We start from the raw sequence: 20,216 nt of genomic DNA, 5'->3' as shown, positions 1-20,216 counted from the left end.
TATGTTTATTTTCCACTATGGAAAAATCTGAATATGCTGTTTAAATAATTATTTAGAAGTATTTTAAAAGTGAAACTGGCTATTATCCTCTTATCATTAATATTCATTAATTTGCATTTGGATGAATGATCTATAGCAGGGGTGGCCAACCTTTTAATTTTTAATTTAGACATACAGCAACGTAACAGGCCATTTCGGCCCACGAATACGTACCGAGGGTGTAGGTTAGTTGGGCGGCACGGACATGTGGGCTGAAATGGCCTGTTCCCGTGTTGTATGTGTAAATTAAAGATTAAAAGGTTAGCTACCCCTGATCTATAGGGTAATGCTGTACATGAGAATAAGCAATTATATTGGTCTAGCAGTAAAGTTTTCCAACAGCTAGAAAGACCAATATACTATAAATAATTTTTTAAAAAGAGCATCTGGCAACCACGAAAATTCCAAAAATATTTCACATTTAATGCCAGGCATTACTTTCTTGAATTAATAAATGACTACATGTATTTACCTTGTTTATCACCTGTAAGAACCCATATCTTGATATTTGCTTTCACAAGTGTTTCTATTGTCTGTGGAACACCATCCTGGAGCTTATCTTCAACAGCAGTAGCTCCTAACAACTAGAAAAATGGAAGCAATAAAATAATCTGTCCCATTCTTTTCTTTTTCATGTTCTAGATTTTTACATTTTATATTCTTCATGGTCATATTTTTGATAATAGGGTTCCAGGGTTAAGATTAAATACAGATCTGATGATCTAAATGAATAGTAGAATGAATTATCAAATGGTAAAAGGATTTTAAGTTGCAAACATTTTTGTTTCCTTTCCATTTTATGAGTTTTCCTGCCTCACTGTGTATCTGAAATGCTTTTGTTTGTTGCCTTTTGACCATGACAGAATACACTAAAATTTATATGAAGTTAAAAAGGAAGCAATGAACATAAAGGTAAATGAAAAGAGGAATTATAGTACATTTCAGTTATATGTAAATGATTTGGACAACGGAATCGATGACTGTGGCTGAGTTTGTGAATGATGCAAAGATAGGTGAAGGGGCTGAAGTTTTAATGAAGGAGGGCATCTGCAGAAAGACACAGAGAAAGGACAAAGAAATGGCAGATGGAAAACAGTGTCCGGATGTGTATGAACTTTGGTGCAAGGAATAAAGAGGATTTTCAAAGTGGGAAGAGAATTCGGAAAGCAGAGGTCCAAGGGGACTTGAGATTTTTAATGCAGGGTTTTCTAAAGGTTAACTTGGAGGTTGAGTTGGTAGTAAGAAAGGCAAATGTAAAAGGTTCCAAAAGTAACCCTGGAAATTATATACTAGTGAGCCCGACATCAGTAGTAGGTAAATTATTGGAAAATGTTCTAAGTGATTGGATATAATTATTTGGATAGCCAGAAATTCATTAGGGATAATCAGCATGGCTTTGTGCGTGGTAGGTCATGTTTAACCAACCTTAGAGTTTTTTGAGGAGGTACCAGGAAAGATGATAAAGATAAGGTCTCACATGGGAGGTTAGTCAGGAAGGTTCAGATGCTAGGTATTTTTGGCGAAGTAGTGAACTGGATTCGACAATGGCAGGATGGGAGAAGCCAGAGAGTAGTCATGGATGATTTCTTCTCAGACTGGAGGTCTGTGACTAGTCAGTGCTGGGATCATTGTTGTTTCTCATCTATATCAATGATCTTGATGATAATTGGTAAATTGGATCAGCGAGTTTCCAAATTACACTAAGATTGGAGGCTTTGTGGGCAGTGAAGAAGGTTTTCAAAGTTTGCAGAGGGATCTGGACCAGCTGGAAAAATAGGCTGAAAAATGGCAGATGGAGCTTAATGCAGTCAAGTGTGAGGTGTTGCATTTTGTAAGGATAAACCAAGAAAGTACAGGTACACGATCCTTTATCCGGAATCCTTGGGGGACAGTGTGTTCCGATTTTCAGATTTTTCCAGATTTCGGAAAGCTAGATTTAAACCTACCCAAATTATGCTGCCATATCCAAACCCACTCCCTTCCAGTCACCCTGCCATCTCCCCCTCGCCCGCCCAACTCACGCTGCCAGACTCCCGGCTGCCCAACTCACACTGCCGGTCTCCATCCCCCCTTCATTCGCCCGACTCACGCTGCTGTCTCTCTCCCCACTTGCCAGATTTTGGAGCTTTCCAGATTTTAGATGTCAGGATAAAGGATCGTGAACCTGTACACAGTAAATAGTAGGTCACTGAGGAGTGCAGAAGAACAGAGAATATAGATACATAATTCCAGCTGAAGTGGTGAATGCAGGCTCAATTTTAACATTTAAGAAGAATTTGGAGAGGTACATGGATGAGAGGTATGGAGGGCTATGGATTGGATGCAGGTCAGTGGGACGAGTCAAAAAAAATAGTTTGGTACGGACCCAAAGAGGCCTTTCTCTGTTCTATAATGTTATATGGTTCGAAGTGGTCAAGCATATAAAAACAAGAATATAATAGCAAGGCTTTATAAGTCAAGCGAAGTTGAGTTTATTGTCAGTTGATTGCACAAGTACAATCCGATGAAACAGCGTTTCCGGTCCTTGGTGAAAAACATGCAGACATAACACACATACAGATAAATAATACATATGTAGGACAAGTATTTCATCAATGCAAATAAATATAGTTATTGCTTTGTACCAATGAGAGTTTAAGATGGTTAGTATGAGCAGTTCTTTTAGTCGTTCAGCATTCTCACTGTACATGGGAAGAAGCTGGTCCTCAGCCTGGTGGTGCTGGCTCTGATACTCCCGTACCTCATGCCCGATGGGAGAAGCTGAAAGATGCTGTGTGCAGGATGGAAGGGGTCCTCAATGATTTTTCATGCCTTCTTCAGACAATGATCTTACTAGATCTTATCGATATGGGAGGGAGACTCCAGAGATCCTCTCTGCCACTCATGGTCCTGTGGATTGACTTCCGATCCATTTCTCTACAGCAACCTTATCACACTATGATGCAGCCTGCCAGGACACTCTCAATAGAAGGATGACATAATGATAGCCATGCCTGCTTCAGTCCTCTCGATAACTGCAGATGCTGTTGAGCCTTCCTGACAAGTGAGATGTTGAAGGTCCACAAAAGGTCACTAGTTACGAGAACTCCAAGGAACTTGGTGCTCTTCACTATCCTTCTACAGAGTTGTTGATGTGTAGTGGAGGGGGTTCGTTCCTATCATCCTGAATTCCAACATCATCTCCTTCATCCTGTTCACGTTGAGACTCAGGTTATTACTCTCGCACCATTTCATGAGGTTTTCTACCTCTTCTCTCTCGTGCAACTCATCGTTATTGCTGATTGTGTCACTTGCAAACTTAATGACACTGTTGGAGCTGGATGTGGTGATGCAGTTGTGGGTCAGTAGTGTGAACAGGAGTGGGCTGAGCACAAAGCCCTATCGGGCGCCAGTGCTCAGCATGGCAGTGCTCGATGTTCTGCTACCAACCTGGACAGACTGGTCTTTCCATTAGGAAGTCTAGAATTCAGTTACAGAGAGGGGTGTTGAGTCCTAGTGAGGACAGCTTCTCCACTAGCCTCTGAGGACTGATCGTATTAAATGCTCAGCTAAAATCAAAGAACAGCAACCTGGCATATGAGGCTCCATTCTCTAGGTGGGCCAGGACAGAGTGAAGCGACAAGGCTAAAGCATCATCTATGATACTTTTCTGCTGTAGGCGAGTTGAAATGGGTCCATGTCTCTGGGAGGTATGCTTTAATCACCAGAAGCTTGAAGCATTTAAAAATGTTGGAGGTCCCTGCCACCTCTGTTATTGTCTGTTATTGTCTCCCTCTTGACTACCAGGATGATGGAGGCTGTCTTGAACCCTGTGGGAACGATGGATTATTGCAGGTATTGAAGATGTCAGTAAAGACCTCCATCAGTACATGACCAGTTATGTTGTCTGGTTCTATCGTCTTGTGTGGGTTCACCTTAAATAGAATTCTCCTCACTTTGGCTGTGGCTATGCAGTGGACCCGTTCATCAGAGGAACACCAAGCTTTCTTTGGCATTATTCTGTTCTCATCAAATCGTGCATAGAAAGTGTACTGTCTGTCCAGAAGGGAGACGTCATTGTCCTTAACTTGCAAGGTTGATTTGTGATCCATAATAGCCTTGATCCCTTGCTACATGTGCCTCATGTTGCTGGTGTCGCTCAGGTGTCTGTGGATCTTCTGTATTTACCCTTGCCTTACCTTCAGAGTTTCACATGAGAGTTTCAGCCCTGACTGATCTTAGTGCCATCCTACACCCTATCCTGAAGGTTCCAGACCTCTGCATCTAACCATGGTTTCTGGTTATCCCTGGTTATGAAGTAATTGATCTCAGTGACATCCTCAATGCTCTTGCAGATATAGGCAGTCACTGAGCTGGTGTACTCCTTTACATGGCCATCTCCCTGAAACAGATCCATTCCATGGTCTCAAAGCAGCTTGCACCGCTGCTGTGCCCCACTCCCCAGTCATGTCCTAATCTCCCTGTGAACTGACATAGTTTGCTTTGCCAGAGATTTGTACACCATGGTTAGGAGGACAATGGTCAGACCACAGTTGGAATAACATGAGCAGTTTTAGGCTTCATATCTAAGGAAGAATATTTAGTGACAATCCAGAGGAAGTTTATGAAAATGATTCCAGGGATGAGAGGATTAATGAATGAGGAGCTTTTAATGGCTCTGGGCCTGTACTTGCTGGAGTTTAGAAGGTTGAGGGAGGATCTACTGAAACCTACTGAATATTGACAGGGTTGAATAGTGTGGATGTTGAGATGTTTCCAGTAGTGTGACCAGAGGGCACACATTCAGAATGAAAGGATGTCCCTTAGAACAGAGATGAGCAGACATTTTTTCAGTCAGTGGGTCATGAATCTGAGGAATTTATGGCCACAGAAATCAGTGGAGGCCATCAATAGGCATAGTTAAAACAGAGGCTGAAAGGTTCTTGATTAATTAGGATGTCAAAGGCTATTAGGAGAATGGGGTTAAAAGGAAAAATACAACAGCCATGAAGCGAAGCAGATACGATGGGTTGAAAGGCTTAGTTCTGCTCCTACATCTTACTGATTCGCTGCAGCAGGAGAAAGAGAATTGTCAACCCTAAGACTGAGAGAAAAGAGTGGAGATAAAGAGTATTAATGTGGACAGGGTGGGAAGGGTTGGACAGGGTGGACCAAACAGTAGTGAAAGATGACAGACAGAAGCAGTTGATTGACAGGTGCCAGTCAAAGGAAGAGGGAAGCAAAATGTAAAAATTGGTCTGTGGAAGGAGATATACAGGGTGGAGCAGAGGTATATGTCCCTGGATGCTGGAGTTGGAGGAGATCTAAGATCAAATGTTTTGTATCCTATTGTTGCAGAGCAAAGTACCAAAGGTCAATAAAAGGAGGGTAAGGAGGGATGAGTGGACAAGGGTATCACAAAAGAAGGGATCACTGCAGAAATATGATACAGGTAGAAGTTTACATTCCCTCTCCTCTTCAGGCTGTTTCTATTCTTCGCACTTCACCCCACCCCATTTTGGTTCCTTTCCCCACCCAGCCCGCAACAGATTTTCATCCCTTTTCTTTCTGATTCCATCCTCTTTCATCCACAGTTCTCCTGGATTCTTTCCCATCTCCTCTCCTTTTCTTTTGGTCCATCTGGTCCTTTCCATGCTTCCCAAACAGATCTCATTATATTACTTTTATCACTTTCTGTTCTATCACTGGTGGAGTGGCCCTAGTCTGGCACTGTGCAAGTAGATATGATATACTTGGTAATGCTTTAATCTGAAAGCAAGTGTCAAATTTTGATGACAGAGGAGGACTATTCAAATAAGGGGGGCAGACAGAAAGGAATGCAGTGATCAATGGGAACTGTATAGTTAAGAGAAAAATACTGAGGCTACAGCTAGAAGATCCACTTTCCAACACTTCATGATTAGAGAAGCTGAATAAAAAGGGAGAAAATTGAATTATGATCCATTATCATTAAATGATATGGGCAGAACCAGAAAAAATGAAAAGTATAAAGTATAAGGAGCCACGATACAATGGGTAAGAACCTCTCAAATGAAAAGTCAGCTTGTTTTAGGAAATGTCAGGGAGATTAATAACTAACAAAACATTATTGACAAAGACCACGTCATGAAAATATTATAAAGTTAAAGGTGTGTTATTTGTACAAAGCATTTGTAACATTATAGATGCATTAATGACACAAAGAAATAAACAGGTTTGACCTGATTGGCTGTGAAACACGAAAGTCTGCAAACGCTGTGATTGTAATTAAAGCACAGAAATATTGGAGAAACTCAGCCGGTCTCACAGCATCCATAGGAGGTAAAGATATATTACCAACGTTTTGGTCCTGTGCCCTTCTTTAACAAAAAGGCAAAGAACAGAAGGTGTCAGAATAAAGACTGAAGAATAGGATAGGGAGGAGTTAATTCAATATGATAAAAGAGGTGAGAATTGATTTTGGCTCTGTGAAAGGAGACAGAGGGAAAAGAGAAGTGAGAGAGAGAGAGAGAGAGGGGGAATGGTGACGGAGAAGAAGGCGAGGGAAGGGGTGGTTCAATAGAAACTGGAGAAGATGTTAATGCCATCCGGTTATAGGGTGCCCATTTGAAAGATGAGATATTGCAGGTGGTCTCAGTATGGCAGTTCATGAGACCATGGACAGACATGTCAGCAAGAGAATGGGACATGGAAATGAAATGGTGAGCAGAAGAGCTCACAAAGCAATCTCCCAGACCACACCAAGTCTGTCCGATGTAGAGCAGACCACAACAGGAGCACTGGATGCAGAAGATGACCCCTGCAGATTCACAAATGAAATGTTGCTTCACTTGGAAGAACTGTATGGGGGCTACAAAGCCAATTATTTCAAGAGTAACTGACAATGACACATGTGACTGGCATATCTGCAAAAATAATCTTATGGATAGACAGGTCAGTTTTATCAATTTATGTACAGTCTATCAGATATTAACCAAATGTTTTCTAAACCTGTTTAAATCATGACTGAAATCAAAAACTTCATACAAAATATTTTTTTTCAAATTATCAGATAATAATCTTCAAATGGTAAAATTATATTTGATAACCATGTATTCAAAAATATAAAAATGAAACAATATATTCCACTGAATGCAATAATACACAAGTAACTTACAGTTAAGTCATTTTCAATTTCTTCATATAATATAGACAGTTGTTCGTCGCGATTTTCTAATGCAGTACTTGCTTCATGGTGCCGATTTTGCCAGTCTTTGAAGTACGTTTCATCTAACTTCTTATATGCCAGGGCAAGAGTGCGTAAACCATCACCTGCAAACTCCTACAAGTAAAAAGATTTTTTCTCAGGATTATGTAATTTACACAGAAATATTTTAGAGAATACAATTTATTTATTCTGATGTGTTAAAGACTAGAGTACTGCAAATTAAATGTTGCAATTGGTAATGAGTGATAATTTTACATCAAAATTATACCAAAAATAAGATCCAGCAGACACATCTCTCTCAGATGCCATGATTATTTCCAATTTCAGAACACCCAAAACTGCAAAAGTGTAATTTGCTTCAATACTGGCCCTGTTTTTGAAATCAGTGGTAAACAATGGATCTCACCACTGATTTAGAAGAAAGCTCCTCATCAAAATCAAGCAATTTTGCAACATTTATCATGGAATCATACTGCACAGAACCACAGTCTTTAACCTACCATGCCCATGTGTCTAAACTAATCCAATTTACCTGAATTTAGCCTTCTATGCGGTGACAATTGGGGCATGAAGGATTAGCTTGTTATCAGATTTGGGGTGAATAAGAGTATGTAGGGTTGGGAATTAGTTGGATTTGCAAGAGCGGCAGAATTGAGAATCTAGGGCATTGGTTAAAAATAAAATTGATATTGAAAAAAGGTGGAATATGACATCAGAGGTTGGGGAGGGGAATAAGGACAGGTGAAAAGATTTGGTTAAGTATATAGAATATCCTTAGAGTAACATCAAGAGGAGTGGAAGTGTTCGGGATTGTGGTTGAAAGGGAAAAAATATTTATTGCAAAATGCATATAATGCTGATCATTCAATTCAATATTTTCATCATAAATCACGATATTTTAATTAAAGACTCCAGTTTAATCTGTCTGCTGTCCTTTTTTCTGAATATTTTATTTAAAACATTTTCCATACATGTAATTAATAAACCCCGCATCGGACTTGTCAGCCACAAACGAGCCTGCAGCTGATGTGGACATAAATCTTCGTCCGCAAAGCCAAGCCAAAGAAGAAGAAGAATATATAACAACAGAAATTTAAATTTAAGAAGGTTATAATCATTACATGATGGTAATAATCCCTCCCCTCCCTCTCCCACATCCTATCCCTTAACCCCCCACCCGCTAAGATGTTTATATATAAGAAAAATATAATATATAGTAATATAAAAGAAAGAGAAAAGGCTTCATGGATTACTCAGAGGATTGTTATTCAACACACAGGATTCCACCAGTTTCTATATAATTAATTTAGAGAAGATTAACACAAGTTTCAAGGAGCAGGAAGAACACTACTACCTATTTATACCTAAAATTTGCATATATGGCACTAAATTTGCAAAAATATACCATATTTATTTTTTCAGCTTATATGTAATTTTCTCCAAGGGAATACAACTTTGAATTTCTATATTTCATCTTCCCATGCCTCAGTGTAAATCTGATTTCCAAGTAACTGCAATACTTATCCTTGCCACCACTAGTGCTATTAAAAAAAAAATTCAAATCGGTATATTGATAGTCTTAATTTAGGTCTTGTTCCCTCTATATTCCCCAATAAAAATAAATTTGTATTTTGTGGAAATAGAATACCTGTAAATTGTTCTTAAAAAAATCCTTCAGTCCACCCAGAAAGGTCTTACCTTGGGATATGACCAAGTTGAATGCAAGAAAGTTCCCATCTCCTCACCACAACTAAAACATTGATCTGATAAATCTAATTTCATTCTGTATTTAAAAATTGGTTATCCTTTGAAAAAGGTACCAGACAATTTTGAATCAGAGGCATCATAGTCGATTTACCTCCTTTTGTTCCAATTTCATCATTTATCGTATTTCAAGCATTAATTAAGTGCTTCACCAATGGTGTTCCTTTAACACCAGCTATTCATTCTGAATCCCATTTATACATTAATTCCTCCACTGATCTCTCTCCTATTTTATCCAATTCTATTTTAATCCATGCTGGCTTTTCTTCTCCTTCAAAAAAAAGTAAGGCATCTCATTTGAGCTGCTTGATGATAATTTTTAAAATTAGGAAGTTCATATTTCCATGTTAACCTTTCTATAGAGACTCATGTCATTTTACCTTTCCAAGAAAATTTCCTTACATATTTATTTAATTCCTGAAAAACCTTTTGAGGTACTAATGCAGGCAAAGTTTCAAAAAGATATTGTATTCTTGGGAATATATTCACCTTAACACAATTAACCCTTCGTACTAATGTTATAGGTAAAATCATCCATTTTTTTCAAATCTTCTTCAACCTTTTTAAGTAATGGTAAATTATTCAATTTATACAAATTTTTTTAAATGATTATCTATACAAATCCTTAGATATTTAATCCAATCTTATGGCCACTTGAATTGAGTATTTCTTTAACATTGGCTATAATCTCCTTCCGTAAGAAGCATAACTTCACTTTTATCCCAATTTATTTTATAACCAGAAAGGCTTTGTAAGTGTTCCATATTCCATATTCTTCCAATTTAAAATGTACCAGTAATTTTCACAAGGAAGTCTCAGGCTCTGTCAAATATATTAGAACTTCATCTGAAAATGAACTAATTTTATACTCTTGCTCAACCCTAAATACCTTAATTTATAAATCACCCCTAATTGCTTCTGCAAGTGGCTTTATAGCTAATATGAACAAAGCTGGAGATAAGGTTCATCCTTGTCTACTAGATCCCATCAATTGGAATGGTGTGTGTTGGGTATAAGCCCGCCCTCTGCTGGACATCATGACGTCCACGTACAATATACAAAACCCTGTGTGTCAGTAGCCATGTAGTCTAATAGAAGTAAAGGATGAGAAAGCATCACGTCTGAGTCTTAATTGTGTGAGTACATACAAACAGTGGTGACGAGGATGGGATAAGAATCCTACGCATACTCCATGCACTAACCATGAGAAAGGTAGAAAACAGCTACCTCACAACCCCAACAAATTTCCACAAAAATATCAAGGTGAAAGTCTGGGGAATTCAATGAAGTAGAAGAAAGTTGGGATAACTACGTAAAATGATTTAACTACTACTGCATAGCCCACAATACTGTGGAAGGTCCAATAAACCGCAAACATGCCCTCTTCCTCAGTATAATGGACAGCAAAACATTTGACCTCCTTAAGACTTTGCTGGACCCGGAGGATCCAGGGATGAAGACATTCAATGAATCATGCACAGCCCCAAGGAACCATTTAAGCCCCCAAGCCACCAGTTATGACAGAAAGGCAACGATTCTATGAAAGGAGACAAGGACCAAGAGGAACAGTAAGTAAATATTTGGCATCGTTGGGCAAACTGGCAGAGCACTGTCATTTTGAGCAGTTTCTAAATCAGGCACTGTGAGACAGATTAGTGATGGGGTTACATAGAAACATAGAAGATAGGAGCAGGAGTAGGTCATTCGACCTTTCGAGACTGCTCCGCCATTCAACGAGATCATGGCTGATCGTAAAGTTCAGTACTCCGTCCCTGCCTTCTCTCCATAACCTTTAATACCCTTATACTGAAGAAATAGATCTAATTCCCTCTTAAATATATTTAATGAACCTGCCTCTACTGCCCTCTGTGGCAATGAATTCCACAGATTCACTACCCTCTGGGTAAAGAAATTCCTCCTCATCTCGGTCCTAAAGGGTTTGCCTATTATCCTCAAACCATGGCCCCGGGTTCTGGATTTTCCCATCATTGGAAACATCCCATCTGCATCCACTCTGTCCAGTCCTGCCAGAATTTTATATGTCTCTATGAGATCCCCTCTCAATCTTCTAAACTCCAGTGAGTACAATCCCAATTTGCGCAATCTTTCCTCATAAGTCATTCCTGCCATTCCAGGTATCAGCCTGGTGAATCGCCTCTGCACTCCCTCCATTGCAAGAACATCCTTCCTTAGATAAGGTGACTAAAACTGCACACAATACTCCAGGTGGGGTCTCACCAAGGCCCTGTACAGCTGCAGTAAGGTATCCTTGTTCCTATACTCAAACCCTCTTGATATGAAGGCCAACATACCATTTGCCTTTTTAACCGCCTGCTGTACCTGCATGCTCGCCTTCAGAGACTGGTGTACAAGTACCCCTAAGTCTCTCTGCACTTCCCCATCTCTTAATCTATTGCCATTCAAATAGTAATCTGCCCTCTGGTGTGTATCTGCCTAGTCCCTCAATTTATCCAAATCACACTGGAGCTTCCTGACCCCCTCTTCCGTGCACACAACCCCTCCTAGCTTAGTGTCATCTGCAAATTTGGAGATATTACATCCAATCCCCTCATCCAGATCATTAATGTAAATTGTGAACAACTGGGGTCCCAGTACAGATCCCTGTGGCACCCCACTGGTCACTGCCTGCCACTCAGAAAATGAGCCATTTATCCCAACTCTCTGTCTTCTACCTGCCAGCCAGTTCTCAATCCATATCAATACTTTGCCCCCAATCCCATGAGCCTTGATTTTGTAAGCCAGTTGTTTATGCGGGACCTTATCGAAGGCCTTTTGGAAGTCCAGATACACCATATCCACTGGATCTCCCCCATCTATTTTACCTATCACCATCTCAAAGAATTCCAATAGATTTGTCAAGCACGATTTACCTTTTATAAATCCATGTTGACTCCATCCAATCCCTTCTCTGCTAGTAATATGCTCCGCTATTACATCCTTAATAATGGATTCCATCATTTTGCCCACTACTGATGTAAAGCTCACCAGCCTATAATTCCCCGCTTTTTCTCTACCCCCTTTTTTAAATAGTGGGGTAACATTAGCTACCCTCCAATCCATGGGTACTGATCCTGAGTCTTTCGAGCTCTGGAAAATAATTCTTAAAGCATCTGCTATCTGAATGGCCACTTCCTTAAGTACCCTAGGATGTAGATTATCAGGCCCTTGGGATTTATCTGCCTTCAATCCCATCAATTTCCCCAAGACCATGTCCTTAGAGATATTGATTTCTTTCAGTTCCTCCCTTGCATTAGTCTTTATGTTTCCCAACATCCTTGGGAGGTTATTTTATCCTCTCTTGTAAAAACAGAACTAAAGTAAGAATTTAATTGGTCTGCCATTTCCTTATTCCCCATTATATATTCCCCTGATTCCAACTGCAAAGGACCTACTCTGGATTTCACCAATCTTTTCCTCTTGACATATTTATAAAAGCTTTTGCGTCGGTTTTTATATTTGCCGCAAGCTTACTTTCGTAATTTATTTTTGCTCTCTTGATTAATCCCTTTGTCCTCCTTTGGTGCATCTTGAACTGCTCCCACTCTTCGGTTGTGGTACTTGTTTTGGCCAATTGATATGCTCTCTCTTTGGACATAATGCTATCTCTAATTTCCCTTGTTATCCACAGTTGAGTCACCTTTTTTGGTTTATTTTATGCCAAACCGGTATAAACGATTTTTGCAATTTCTCCATTAGATCTGTGAATGCTTTCTATTGTCTATCCACAGTCAACTCCCCCATAAACACCACCCAATCAATCTTACTCAACTCCCGTCTCATACCATCATAATTCCCTTTATTTAAATTCAGGACCTTAGTCTCGGTTTTAATTTCATCACTCTCCATGTCGAGTGAGAATTCGATCATATTGTGACCGCTCCTACCCAAAGGACCTCGTACAACAAGATTGTTGATTAGCCCCTTATCATTGCATAATACCCAATCTAAAATGGCCTGCTCCCGAGTTGGTGCCTTGACATATTGGTCTAGATAACCGTCCCGTAAACATTCAAGGAATTCCTCCTCCTCAATATTTTTACTAATTTGGCTAGTCCAATCTATATGCAAATCACCAAGAAAGGCACAAATTATTAGCAATGGATGAAGACATTACGTTACCAATTGCATACAAAACTGCTTGAAGCTCTGAAATGGCAGATAAAAACTTGGATGTGGGTCAACCAGACCTACTGGTTGGGAAGACTTCCTGCCAACAATGCTTCTGTTGTGGGAAATACAACCACTGACCAGAAAACTGTTTCTTCAAAAATTCTCTGCAACCTTTGCAAAACAGAAGGACATATCAAATCTAAATATCTGCTTATAAAGCACAGGTAGCATGCAAATAAACAGGCAGCTAAAGCCAAAACAATTGCACAGAGAGAAAATGGAGTTAGACATGGGCAGAGGTGTCCCTAATGCCGTTATATGTAAAGGAACGCTCCCAGTAAAAACAACAGAAAATACTGTAAGATCTGTTACAGGAGACAGAATCAAAGATTTTGTAAAACGTATGGTCCAAATACAATAAAAACAACAGCAACCAAAAAAAATTTCTCCCTCTCTCCCTCTCTCTCTCCCTACATCATAGATACCCATGACTAGCACTCTTCAGAAGAAACTGGCTACAACACATTCCCCTAGACTGGCTGAAAATTGGTTCAATACTAAATGTAAACCACATGGATACCTCCCAGCCAGAACTCGACCAAATCTTCAGCAACCTTGCAGTGATTTTCCAACAAGAATTGGGGAAAATCAAAGATGTTCAAGCCAAACTGCAATTAACAGATAATGTAGAACCACAACTCTTCAAAGACGGAACAGTCCCATTTGCTATGAAAGGAAAAATTGAGGCTGAATTAAACAGACTAAAACATGAAGGGATATTAGAACCAATACAATACAGTGATTGGATAGCGCCCATCATACGCATACAAAGAGTGAAATTCGCTTTTGCAGAGATTACAAAATCACCATCAATCCATCACTCAAAATACCCGAATACCCCATGCCCAAGGCAGAAGAATTGTTCCAACCACTAAACGGAGGGCAAAAATTCACAAAACTAGATTTGTCACAAACATATCAACAGATAGAATTGGACATAAAAAAATCAAGGGAATATGTGACAATCGATACCCATCTGGGACTATTCTCTGATACAGACATGGCTTACAGAATTTCAACAACACCTGCAATTTTTCAAGCAACAATGGAAAATTACTACATGGACTCTCAGTTGGGTGTTACCTAGATGATGTCATTATCACGGGCTGAAACAACACCGAACACTTACAAAACCTTGAAAAAGGTTTAACCAGAGTACAACAGGCTAATGTATGATTAAGAAAGGACAAATGTGTCTTCGTGCTCCCCTCAGTAATATACCTTGGGTTTACAATCGACAACGAGTGGGTGCGAATGAATCCAGCAGGGCCCCATACCCAACCAACAAATTGGAATTACATTCCTTCCTAGGATATGTTAATCATTACCAAAAATATCTCCCTAATATGTTTACATTATGCAGCCCGCTGAGCCATTTACTCAAGAAAGATCAAACATGATATTGGAATACGGAAACTAAAATACAGTTGATCAACTAAAGGAAATACTAACATCAACAAATAAGGTGCTGATCCTCTTCAACCCTAATAAAGAAGTTACAGTAGCTATGGATGATTCGCCAGTGGGTCTAGGAGCTGTACTATCCCAAATCACAGAAAAAGGTGAACAACCAGTAGTGTGTATTTCACGAGCATTAACCACAAGCGCACGCAATTACACCCAACTAGAAAAAGAAGGATTGACAATAATTTTTGGTGTAAAAAAATTCCACCAATAACTTTACGGAAAAAAATTCACCCTGAACACAGACAAGAAGCCTATTAGTTTAATCCTGGGCCACACAAATGTATACCAGTATTAGCTGCGGCCAGAATTCAAAGATGGTCCATGCTACTTGTGGCGTATAACACTCAACAGCCATGAAGATGCCTTATCACACATGCTGCTACCCGAGACAGAACAATGAGAAGAAATTATTAAATGGACAGCAGAGGCTGCAGCCGTCAACCAAGAACAACTTCAACCACGTCCCATCACAGCCCAGATGATCGCAAAGGAAACCCAAAAAGAGGCAACATTGGGCAAGATCCTATACTTCACCCTTAATGGGTGGCCTGAATCTGAAGTCATTCCAGAAGACTTAAAATCTTACCACACATGCCGCCATGAACTATCAGTCGAAGAAGGATGTTTACTATGGGGTACTCGTAAAATTATTCTAGCTAAATGGCAAACTACCATGTTATCAGAATTACACCACAATCATCCGGCAATGGTACAAATGAAGTCACCGGCCCAGATGCATGTCTGGTGGCCCTCCATAGACCGAGACATTGAAACAAACAGTAAGAGAATGCAAAGTATGTCAATCAATGCAGCCAAAAATGCTGCAAGCCAAAGCTAACCCATGGAAATGGCTATCCAAACCCTGGCATCGGATATTTTGCTGGACCATTCATGGGTGAGATTTTCCTAATAGCTGTGGATGCACACTCCAAATGGCCAGTAGTTTCACAGCTGAAAAACACCAAAGCAGATCCCACGATTGACTGTCTACGAGCTATCTTTGCCTCTTACATCTTGCCTCATGAATTAGTTACGGACAATAGGCCTCGATTTATATCAGACATATTTTGTCCGAACCCTATCACCCAAGTACTAATGAGGAGGCAGAATGCTTTGTGCAAACATTCCTAAAAGCAATGAAAACCATGAAACTTCTAAATGCCTCCTAGACACACAAAATTGCAGATTTCCTATTGGTGTACAGAAACATGCCCCATTCTACCACAAAACGCATCCCAGCAGAACTAATGTTTCGCCACAACCTGTGGACCAGGCTGTCGACCGTTCATCCAGATCCTGGGTCTCAGATTACAAAAAACAGCATCGCCACAAACCACACCTAGAACAATTTTATCCATGCTAAGCTTGAATCTGTATCCCTCAGCTGCCTAGAATCATTATCCTTCATACCTTATCCTTTTTGATAAATTCAGTTAAAAGTTCTCTGGAACACATAAACAAGACAAAAGAAATAGTGCAGTTTTGATTTAATCCTCAAGTTTTCTGCTTCCCATCTTATTAAGTGAAATTAGGCAACTGAAACTGTGTCGAGCAGTTGTATGCAAGTATTTATTCTCCTCTGAATCACCCTTTGGAGAACACATCCATGATTTACAAGTGTGATATTCCACTAAAGGGCATCTTTCGCCCCACTCTGAGTAAACATAACAAAAATGGTGCTGTTGCAGGAGCTGCTGTAAAGGCAGTGCTGCCACTGGCGCGGACCCATGGAGAGCGAAGAACCAAGACACAATGCTCCTGCTGGGTCCAACCATCCATTTCAACTGCCATCAGCTCCATACATGCTTTAAATGGCTCATTAAAGGAGCTGGCGGTTTGGACCCAAGATGGCAGTGCCTATGATCGGCAGCAGCCATGAGGGGTTCCAGACTCCAGGAAAGCAGAGAACTGGTGCAGGGCACCAGAAAATGGGGAGACAACTTCCCGTCAGAGAAGGAAAAGCAGAGGAGACAACCCACGGGACGGTGACCACGGCGGTGTTCCAGTGAGGGGTTCTGTGGCTGAAGGTCCCACACAAGCAACGGGCTGCTGGTAACTCAAAGCGAGGAATCCATGGAGGCTGGGGACTGCTGATGGCTGCCTCAAAATTGGTTGAAGGAGTACCAGGTATTGGAACTGGGATGTGAGAGGGTGCCGAGGGCATTGAATGATTCTTAATGGTATCAGAGATTCGAATCTGGAGCTTGTGTTATTAATGATTTGGACTGGACTCTATGTGGCTGCAGAGGCTGCAAAATGCTGGAAGCAAATCCACAGACACTCAATGGCTCGGTGAGGTGAACTCTCTTTTGCTTCTCTTTCTCTGACTGTAAGAGGCACTTCAGGGAATTTCTGTTGATGGCAAATCTGTCTGGCCTATAGCAGACAAAAGAAATTTCATGTAATATGACACTTTTAATTACATGACAATAAATTGAATCTTGAAATATATGTCTATCCACCTGTCATGTGGAAAGGCAACTGTCTTCCTGAAGTGCAAGGCTGTCCGCTCAGTCTGATCCAGGTATATCCTCAGGCTTCAAACAATCTAGACTCAATTGACAATAACCCATGGACAGAATCTTGAGAATTTCTGTTATCCTGCCTTTCTCTCTTTTGTCCATGAGAATAATGATGCCCTCACTTTATTTTATATAGAATCTGACATGCTGACTGCCAGATGCACAGCAATGTACACTTTCACAAGATCTAGCTCAATGCAGTCCATAGACCCAAGTATGTGTCTGGAGACTTTTGTGTTTTACCATGTGATGGGTTAGCTATTATTTCCAGGTGAATGGCTTGCCCTGAAGGAATGTACCTGTCTTGTCAGCAAATTCAAGCTTAATATTTGGTCCAGACTTTCCAGATTGTAGTCAGGTGAAACCTGGATAGGTAGAAAGTTTTGAGAGGCTGTGCTGATGGTTAATTTTAGATGTTGCAGCCTAGAGAAGAACCATTCGCAAATCCTTGATGTCATTATGCAAAAATATTACTGATTCATCCTCAGGCTGCAGGTTGTTGCTCCCAGATGTCCCTCTCTAAACTTTTAGGAAGATGAATTGCTTGTTGTTCTATGTTATCCTCGTGGTTTCAGTACACTCTGAATTGACTGTTGTAAACTTTATATATATAATGGAGAAACACGATGAATGATATTGCCTCCTCTGCCCTCAGTTTCGCAATATATTTTAAAAAATTTGTCCAGATGCCATTTGTATCCTTGGAATCTATACTTTCCTTTGCCTCATTGAAGTATCTTTTGACAAACTTCCAGATATCAAGGAAACCCTGTGTCATAGAGCCATTAAGACATTCAAACTTATACAATACACAATGGAAATTATACTGGTTGGTTGCATCAAAGCTTGGTTTGGAAATTCAACAATCCAGAAATGTAGGTGACAGAAGGTAGTTAGCGTAGCCAAATCCATCACAGCTTCTGACCTCCCATCTATCTATTGCAGTCATCTATGTGAGGCACTACCCCGAGAAGGAAGTCAACATCCTAAAGGGCCTCCACTACCCCAGTCATAATCTTTTCTCACTGCTACCCTTTGGCAGAAGGTACAGAAGCCTGATAAAGAGCAATTTCTTTCCTTGAAGCTCCCCTTGGTTCACTGATCATCATAAAAGGAATGGATGCAGAATCAGAATCAGAATTTGACATGAACATGTCATGAAATTCATTGTTTTGCAGCAGTATCACATCACAATGCTTATTTATATAAACTTCCTTCCCAAATAAATAAAAATAGTGCAAGAAAAAGAAATAAAGTAAAGCAGTGTCTGTGGTTAATTGTTCAATCAGGAATTTGATGGCAGAGGGAAAGAAGCTGTCCTTGTGTCGCTGAATGCTTGTCTTCAGGCTCCTGTACCTTTCTCCAGTTGGTAAGAAAGTGAAGTGAGCATGGCTTGGGTTTTGGGGGTCCTTGTGGATAGAGGCTGCTTTTTAAGACATCACTTCTTGTTGGTGTCCTCGATGGAGTGAAGTCTGGTGCCTGTGATGTTGCAGACTGAGTTAACAGTCCTCTGGAGTTTTTTCTTGTCCTGAGTGTTGGTCCCTTCATACCAGACAGTAATTCAACCAGCCAGAATGTTCTCCATGATACACCTGTAGAAGCTTTTAAGAGTGTTTGATGACATGGTGAATCTCCTTAAACTCCTCATAAGCATTGCCACTGGCGAGCTTTCTTCGTGATTGCATTGGCTTGGAGGCTCCAGGACAGATCCTTGGAAATGTTGACACCCAGAAATTTTAAGTTCTTGGCCCTATCCACTGGTTCATGTTCTCCTGATTTCCTGAAGTCTACATCCATCTCCTTGGTTTTGCTAACATTGAATGCAAGGTCATACAAACCTCTAGCATTAAAATAGTTGTCATTTAAATCAAGTCTTTCCTCGTTCCCTGCCAACTAAACTTTGACTCGTCATCCTCTATACCAACTTCTAACCTCTCACCTGTCTTCATCCTGCATAGAATCCCACCCACCTCCAAATCTAATTTAAACCCATCATATAGCACTAACGAACCAGACTGCCAGGATGTTGATCCCTCTCTGATTCAAGTCTACCCATCCGTCTTGAACAAGTCACTCAAACTCAGAAAAGATCTCAATGATCCAATAATTGGATATCTAAGGAAAAACAGCAAATCATGACCTCAAATCCTGAATTTTGGCAGTTGCATTCAAAATCATGTGTTTTGGATAGTGTTTTCATTGCAAATTCTGATCTGTCATTAACTCAATATTTCTCTGTGCCTGTCATTTGTTAATTGTGAATGTATTAGATTGCAACCTGAAACACTGCTGATGTTTCAAGGGGTGTCAATAGAAAAATAAATCCATCCTAAATTTGAACTTTCAGTAAATTAGTATCTTTATATGTTTTTTGGAATTGTGAAATCCAACATAATAGAATGCATGATCTAATACAATTTGAATATTATTACAATACTTACATCAAGATGTTCAGTAGTTATATCTTTTAACTGTTGAGATGAAGAATTTAGTCTCTCAAAAACAATTGTGTCAGCTCCCTTACAGTACAAATACAGTTTCTTGTCAGGACATCGAACTATACAATAAATAGAATATAAATGTCAATACAATAATATTTTTAGTAGGAAAGTAAAAAAGCTTACAAAACATTTTGGGTAAAATTGACTCACCTATGACAGACATTCTTTTCCTCACATTATCAAAATCCAGAATACAAAGCAATTTGTACACTTTAGATTCACCCAGTTCATCCACTGTTATTGTTTCAGGAGTACGGGATCGGAAAATAAACCCAAAATTTCTTGCTGCAGTGACAAGTGCACCTTCATCTGGAGATTGTGCCTGATATACAAGGTTACCTATTCAAAATAAATGTGGATGTAAAGCACAGATAATTATTTGAAGTGAGTTTAAGTGGTCTGATCGAATTAAGTATTTAGGTATTATAATAGATAGTAATTATATGAATTGAATTTTTTACCTTTGTTGTCTAAAATTAAATATAATTTAAATCAATGGAAAGATTTACAAATAACATTCATAGGACATGTTAATTGTGCTAAAAT

The 20,216-nt window shown here is 39.8% G+C and overlaps 1 protein-coding gene across 4 annotated transcripts in view; it reads right to left on the bottom strand.

Annotated features, from left to right (window-relative positions):
* Positions 1 to 20,216, bottom strand: part of atp8b5b (ATPase phospholipid transporting 8B5b) — a 210,306-nt gene that overhangs the window by 53,967 nt on the left and 136,123 nt on the right. For all 4 annotated transcript variants that reach the window (XM_069924290.1, XM_069924291.1, XM_069924292.1 and 1 more), the window contains 4 exons: positions 19,821 to 20,009; positions 19,611 to 19,726; positions 7,175 to 7,339; positions 512 to 623 (listed from right to left, as the gene is read on the bottom strand). In XM_069924290.1, coding sequence (XP_069780391.1) covers positions 512 to 623; positions 7,175 to 7,339; positions 19,611 to 19,726; positions 19,821 to 20,009 — 582 coding nt within the window. The remainder of the gene's footprint in view (positions 1 to 511; positions 624 to 7,174; positions 7,340 to 19,610; positions 19,727 to 19,820; positions 20,010 to 20,216) is intronic.

The sequence above is a fragment of the Narcine bancroftii genome, chromosome 3 (assembly GCF_036971445.1).
Source record: "Narcine bancroftii isolate sNarBan1 chromosome 3, sNarBan1.hap1, whole genome shotgun sequence".
NCBI lineage: Eukaryota > Metazoa > Chordata > Chondrichthyes > Torpediniformes > Narcinidae > Narcine > Narcine bancroftii.
This window is presented reverse-complemented; position numbering and strand designations above follow the sequence as displayed.